This window comes from Equus asinus, chromosome 2, assembly GCF_041296235.1.
Source record: "Equus asinus isolate D_3611 breed Donkey chromosome 2, EquAss-T2T_v2, whole genome shotgun sequence".
Taxonomy (NCBI): Eukaryota; Metazoa; Chordata; class Mammalia; order Perissodactyla; family Equidae; genus Equus; species Equus asinus.
The window spans coordinates 58,498,273-58,505,183 of NC_091791.1; the positions used below are offsets into that span (position 1 = coordinate 58,498,273).

General features: G+C 58.3%; 1 protein-coding gene across 2 annotated transcripts; it reads left to right on the top strand.

Moving 5' to 3' along the window:
- The first annotated feature begins 1,383 nt into the window (after nt 1–1,383).
- Nucleotides 1,384–4,953, top strand: FAM241B (family with sequence similarity 241 member B). 2 transcript variants are annotated; one of them, XM_044756349.2, is made up of 4 exons: nt 1,402–1,520; nt 1,930–2,103; nt 2,766–2,915; nt 4,148–4,953. In XM_044756349.2, the coding sequence occupies exons 3-4, from the start codon at nt 2,823–2,825 to the stop codon at nt 4,415–4,417; spliced, it is 363 nt and encodes a 120-aa protein (XP_044612284.1). In that variant the 5' UTR covers nt 1,402–1,520; nt 1,930–2,103; nt 2,766–2,822; the 3' UTR covers nt 4,418–4,953. The 2 variants fall into 2 exon arrangements, with proteins under 2 accessions (XP_014718294.1, XP_044612284.1); XM_014862808.3 differs by lacking the exon at nt 1,930–2,103 and having other exon boundaries at nt 1,384–1,520.
- Nucleotides 4,954–6,911: the final 1,958 nt, after the last annotated feature.

The window sequence follows — 6,911 nt, forward strand, 5'->3', positions numbered from 1 at the left end:
TTCCATGGGCTGCACATGGCAAAGTTGGTGAGCAGTTCTGACCAGGAAGAGAAGGGCAGCATCCTAGGGTGTGGGGGACAGCGAGATAGAAGGTGTGTCCACGGCTGGTCTTGTGAAGCAGAGCCGCCCGCCTGACCTGGACGGCCCATCTGCTTGTTTGAATCACCGCATCTTTGATTCTCATTGTTACAGCAGCTTAGCCTGCACTCAAGCTAATATGCCTAGGCTTGGGTTACGTCTTAGGCCCTTCCACAGACCCAAGATGCTGTGGGGCTAGAAGTGCAGCCATGATTCAAACCCAGGCAGGCTCTAGCAGCCACATTTTATCCGCAATGCCAATCTGCTCTCACAGTACACATGCATAATTTATAAACAAATAAGTAACACACAAATAAGATACAGATCTCAGGGGGACCTGCTCAACGTTTTTAACTGATAGTTTCATAATCAAATAATTAAACCCTGGTGGCAGATGATGGGTCCCTGAGGCAAGGTCTAAGTCTCACTCTTCTTTGGTCCCCCCACCCAGGGGCTGGCGGGCATCTGGGTCCTTATTGCATGGTGAGTAAGTATCCTCCTACTCCCGGGAGCATCTATTGATTGATAATCATAACTAATGTTTATCAACACTTTCCATGTGCCAGAAATGGAAACTTAATCTTCATACTTAATCTTCACAACAGCCTGTGACATAGGTGCTACGACTTTGGCCATTTTACAGGTGAGGACACTGAGTAGCTCAGTAACTCGCCAGAGTCTGAAACCTGCAGCCAGATTGTGGGAGGCAGAGCTCATTCTCTGCCCTGTGAACACGTCCACGGGAAACAGCTTATAAAAGGGGCCAGGAGCCTTGAAAACATCAGGAAAGAGGCAGAGGTTGATCGTTCACTCCTTTGCCAGATGGTTCCCTTTGCCAGGAGTGCCCTGCCCCATTTGCCTGGCAGACAAACTCCTTCTGTCCCCAGCTCAAAGGCCACCTCCTCTAGGAAGCCTGCCTTCCCTCACGTTGCAGTTAGTTGCACCTGCTCTGTAGTTCCTGCCTCGTCTTCCCCACTGGAGTTGGAGCTCCTTGAGGGCAGAGCTGGGTCTTACTCAAGGGGCATCCACGGAGCCGGCTCAGCAAACTTGCAAGGGGGCGCTGAGCCTGTGGCCGCCCTTCCTGCCGGGCGAGGGGCGCCCCCCACCCCGGGTTTTTCCTCCGCGGGCTCCGCTTCCCTTTCCTCCTCCCCTTCTTCTCTCTCCTCCTTCCTCTCCTTCCTCCTCACTAGGCTCTCTCCTCCCCATCGCTATTCCCCCACCTCCCTGCCTCCCGCTCGTCCTCAGCCTCGTCTCCCGCCCCCTTGCTCCCTCCTCCCGCGCCCGGCCGGCGGCTGCAGTTCCCCGGAGGCCTACAGAGGGCGCTGCGGCGCTGCCGGTTGGGCCGTGGCGCGGCGGCGCGCGCTTCCTGCCGGGTCAGGTGGGAGGAAGCGGCTGGCGAGCCCGGGAGTGGACGCCGCCGAGGCCCGGAGCCGCGCCCGCAGGTGGGTGTGCGGGCCCGGGGCGCGGGGCAGCGGGCGCGCGTCCTTCCCCCGCCTGGGGCTGGGCTCGGGGCTGGACCCGGGGCCGGGCAGCGCCCCTTTCCTGGAGCCCGCGGCCGCTCCCGCCCGGCCGCACGCCCCCTCCCCCGTAGTGTCAGGTGCACGGGGCGGCCGCGCCCTCAGCCCACCGGGCGGGCGGGATGACAAAGCACAAAGAGACTGCGGAGGACCACGACCCGCTTGGCCTTCTCCAGGGCCAAGCTTCAAAAAGGGGACGTGCCTGTCCCAGGCTCCAGGCCACGGGCGAGAGAACAGGGCTCTTAATCCCTTTTGGTGTGTGTGTCACGAGTACCTTTGAGAATTTAGATGAAAACTGCGGCTCATCGCCTAAGAAAAAATGGCCTTTCCACAGACTCTGGGAGAGGCATGGAAGGGCCCGAACCCCCACCTCCAGCCATGGACACCCCTGGGTCTGCGGAGTGGGGCTCTCCAGAGCCACAGCAGCATCCCCATCCCATATTTTGGGAAGGCTGGGCCCTGCCTTCCTGTTAGCAGACGGACTGGTGTTCCCCGAGCGGAGGGACAGGTGAGGGGCGTGCCCTCCGCAGGAAGGGTCTGCTCCAGTCTGCGCTGGGGCTGCGTGGCCGCGCGCAGTGGATCTAAGGGAGCTCTGAGGTGGGCCTGGATCTCCCGGGGGGAGAAGGCCTGGGTCTCTGGGGACCAGCGCACTGGGCCACTTTTTAACAGAAGGGAAATTGAGACAGGCCGATTCTGGTGGCCTGGACTCCCTATTGAGTATCCAGAGAAGGCCGGATGGCCAGAGTTCCTCTGCTGCAGATACGTGAATGGTCCTGGGGAGCTGGTTAAACCTCTCTGGGTCTCCAGCTGTACCTGCCTCGGAGGAGTGTTGGCAGCGTGAGAGAGGAGCCTCAGAGGACTCTCCACAGTGCCTCGGCCACGGCAAGGGTGCCTTCCCTATTGTTGCTGGTGTGGGATGGGGGGTGGGGGAGGGTACAGAGGGGGTAAGGAAACTTCCTTCTCTGAGGATCCTTTGGATAGTTTCTCCGGCAGACTCACTGTCTGAAAGACTTTTGTCTGGCAAACGACTTGCATTTATTTCTCCCCATTTTACTAATCAGACCTAGCGCCTGGCTCCTCAGTGTGCGTCACCAATGTGAGCACCCAGAATTGCACTTTTTCCCACTGAAAGCAAGCATCTCCTTATCTCTGGGAAATTGTGCCCTTAAGGCTTTTTCAGGTCCGGGAAAAGGTGCAGCCCAGCAGGGACCCACAGCTCCTGGGAGGATGGTGCGCATCTTGGCCAATGGGGAAATCGTGCCAGATGACGACCCTCGTGTGAGGACCACCACCCCGCCACGCAGTAGCGCCCCTCGACAGGTAGACTCCCAGCCCCTGAGGAAGTGGGGCAGCTGGCCTCCCATCCTCTGTACCAACTACTCCTCAGCTTCCAGAAGCTCTCTTGCTGAAGCCCCCTTTGCAGAGAACCAGGCTGGGGAGCCATGAGGGGATAGGGGAGGTGTCAAGACTTGGGGAAAACTGGAGTAGGTTTATTGCCTAGCCCCCTGCCTCCCTAGCTCCCCCTCCTCCAGGCAGCCTTCCTAGCCTTCAAACCCAAGACCTCTCTCCCTCTTAACCTGGTTAGCAACTCCCACTGGAACCAGCATCTGTTTTTTTTTTCCAAGGAAGATTAGCCCTGAGCTAACATCTGCTGCCAATCCTCCTCTTTTTGCTGAGGAAGACTGGCCCTGAGCTAACATCTGTGCCCATCTTCCTCTAGTTTATATGTAGGATGCCTGCCACAGCATGGCTTGCCATGTGGCACCATGTCAGCCCCTGGGATCCGAACCAGCGAACCCCTGGCCGCCGAAGTGGAACATGCACACTTAACTGCTGTGCCACCAGGCCAGCCGCAGCATCTGTCTTAAAAGAGTCTCTTGGGTGAGGAGCAGGCCCTGTGGTGCAGTGGTTAAGTTTTGCTTGTTCTGCTTCGGTGGCCCAGGGTTCACAGGCCTGGATCCAGGTGTGGACCTATGCACTGCTTGGCAAGCCATGCTGTGGCAGGCGTCCCACATTTAAAGTAGAGGAAGATGGGCATGGATGTTAGCTCAGGGCCAGTCTTCCTCAGCAAAAGCGGAGGATTGGTAGTGGATGTTAGCTCAGGGCTAATCTTCCTCATAAAAAAAAAAAAAGTCTGTAGGGTGAGAGAGAAGCTGGAGAATAAGTGGAGGAGATAAGACTGTGGAGCAGATGGCCACACAACCATGATTTTAAAGGAAGGAGTGAGGGGTGTTAAACATGGCTCTCCAAAAGCTGGGTCCTGTAGTCCAACCCTCCTTGCCCCCTTCCTCTATTCTCTTCTCCTTCAGGGCACCTTCTCCCTGGCATGACTTGGGGAATACGGACTGGCATTTTCTGTGCTCTGAGAGCTTGTGGCTCAGTGGTTGGGATTCCTGTGGGGGGCATCTGGGGATTGCTGAGGAAGGAGAGTGTGGCCCTGAGTGGCTATGGGGGTGCAAGGCCAAGCCCAGAGAGTTCCCTCCTGCCTGGTGCCCCAACTCCAGGGAAGCTTTCTCTGGATTCACTCATCTCTCTCTGTCTTCACCTTCCAGAGCTTTCTCAATAGGGGCCATGGTGCCCCCCTGGGAGGTCCCGGCCCCCGCCAGCAGCAGGCAGGTGCCAGGCTGGGTGCTGCTCAGTCCCCCTTCAATGACCTCAATCGGCAGCTGGTGAACATGGGCTTCCCCCAGTGGCATCTCGGCAACCACGCCGTGGAGCCGGTGACCTCCATCCTCCTCCTCTTCCTGCTCATGATGCTCGGCGTTCGTGGACTCCTGCTGGTGGGCCTCGTCTACCTGGTGTCTCACCTGAGTCAGCGGTGACATCTGGGGGCTGGTGGGGCAGGCATGTGGGAGAGGGAGTTGCTGGCCTTGGGTGAGAGCAGGCACGCGGGGAGGGGATCACATGGGGCCTTGAAGGTGTGTTCAGAGATGGGGCCATGGGTGTGTTTCCACATTGTGTTAAGCATGAGGCAGAGGGAGCCTCTAGTCCAGCATTCTCAGAGTATCCTGTGGAAACCCTCATTCCCTTGAGATGTGTTAGGTGGTGTCAGGCCTGCATCAAGCACAAAGTCAGAGCAACAGAGGGATTCCTTTTCCAATTCTTTTCCAACCCTTTTGTGCCAAGAAGAAAGTCTCAGCTTGGTGCCAAAACGTTCTCCTGCCTCCAGAACACGTGCTGACTTCCCCTGGTACCAGGAGCAGGCCTTGGGCGAAGGGCGGGGGGAGAAGTTTCCAGACTTTTATAGCACTGTTCTGTTTTAGTGGTATATTTTTATTGGCTACCTTTTACTTGTGACAAGTGGTACTGGCATTCTATTGTGGTGGCATTTTCAATAAATAAATTTAAGTAAAAATGAGTCTGTGTAAAGACGCTTGTGAATAACTGGAGAGGTGCACGTGGGCACGGCAAAGGTGATCTGGGAGGGATCAGGTTTGGGGACCAGGCTAGAGGTGGGCATTTGGCTTTGGAGGGTGGTTTTTGAGCCTTTTTCCAGAGGCTCCAGGAATGGGAGGGAGTCCAGGTACCGCCTGCACTTGGGCCCCTGCTCTGATGCTGGGTTAACTTCTAGGTTCACTCTGAGATGCTGGATTTGGGAGTCGGCCTTGTGGGGAGGGGTCCTCTAGCCAGAATGGCCACTGAGGCTGTGGCGTCAGGACGGCCAGGGTGCATGTCTGAGGGCTCCCTTGCCCAGGGGCTTTGACCAGAGGCTGCTCAGCTCCCTGAGGCTCTCCTAGCCTCTGACTGTGTCACACTCTCCCCAGAAAGTGGGGGTCTTGGTGCTGACCACTCGGTGCATGTGAGGTGAGGGTGCCCAGCTTTTCATGAGTGGAGGCCTTGGGTTTTGGCCGCTGAGCCCTGGGGGGGGAGGGGGTCTTCTGCTGGGGGGTGGGGTGACATTGGATGACTGAGGGCTCTGGGCCCACAGTGGGCTGAGGGTTAAAGTCAGAGAGAGGCTGGATGTGCTTGAGAACTTCCCTGGCCCTGGGACCAGATTTCTCACCCTCCTCTTAGGATCCATCTGGGTTTGGTGTGGGGGAAGGCCAGTGCTGGGGGAGCAATCTTGGGATGTAAGTGGGGAGGATGGGGAGACGGAGATGGACATTCATTCCATCCCTCCTTCGGAGAGCCCGCTGTGCTGCCCAGGAACAGAACCCACTCTCCTGGCCCCGTGCCCATGGCTGCCCTGCAGGGGGCGGGTGGCCTTTGTCACAGACATTCCTGGGGGAGCTTTGTGGCATTGAACAGGACTCCTTTCTCAGTGTTTTCTGTGTCTGGCTCGAGTGGCTGTTGGAGCATGCGTTCCCTTTATGATGGGAATACAGAGGGGAGGGCACTGGGCCCTTGACGTGGGGGGCGTCACAGCCGCTCCTCTAGGGCCTGGGCAAGGGAAGGTGGTGTCCAGGCCTGGCTGGTATCCTGGCTGTTCCCTGTGGCATCTGCTTCTGCCCTGGCATGTCTGCCCACCCGCCTGCCCAGCCCCCAAGCTCCTGTGGCTCCAGCCCAAAGCCACAGGGGAGGGGATGTTCCTGCACGGCAGCCCCCTCCCGTGAAACTCCCCCAGTTTGTGTCTGGGGCTGGGTTTCCCCTTTCTTTTTCTCCTTGCACAGCTGCCAGACTCTGAAGAAATAAATCTTAAGCAGACCCCCATATATAAATATCTTTAAGGGGTATGAATCTGAGTCCCCAGATTCAGGGCTGAGAACTGTCTTTTTCTAGAATTGTGTCCATTCCCAAAGCCCAAGCCCTTTGAGGAGAACTGGGGGTGCTTTAGAGATGGCAGGGGAGAGCAGGGCTGTCCTCCCTGCTCCGACTAGAAGGAGACGGAAGGGGGGCCTCTGCGGGGCGGGCCAGAGGAGCTCGGGCAGCAGTGGCCACACTGGGGCAGAGCTGCCTCTCCAGAGACTCCTTAGCCCAAGGGAAGGCGTTGGGGCTCCAAGTGAGTTGTTTGAGAAGTAGTGCCTGCGTTTCCCGTCTGGTCACTGACTGAGCTTCTGCACAGACACTGACCCAGTAGAGGTGCTCTGGTTGAATGGGGCTGGGGGCCCAGGGGCGCACCTCTTGACCCTTCTTTCCTCGACCACCTTCGCTGTGCCCCTTGCTGACCCCTGCCCTGGAAGTGGGCTCAGCGGGCCTGGCTCTCCGGCAGAGCTGGTGCTGAGCGAGGACGCCCTGGGCTGGCCCAGCTGGAAGCCGGTGGCCGCATCTCCGCCTCTGGTAGGAGCTCCCCTGGGAGGCCCCGCCTGCGACCCCCCCCCCCCCCCACCACGTGCAACCTGCTACTAGCGGGCGAGGCTCGCTGCGCCGCCCAGGGGC

What these genes read in the sequence shown, in the direction of transcription:
- FAM241B (XM_014862808.3), top strand. Translation starts at nt 2,823, where the DNA reads ATGGTGCGCATCTTGGCCAATGGGGAAATCGTGCCAGATGACGACCCT. An exon ending in GCAGTAGCGCCCCTCGACAG is followed by an intron (nt 2,916 to 4,147) that starts GTAGACTCCCAG and finishes TTCACCTTCCAG; the next exon opens with AGCTTTCTCAATAGGGGCCA.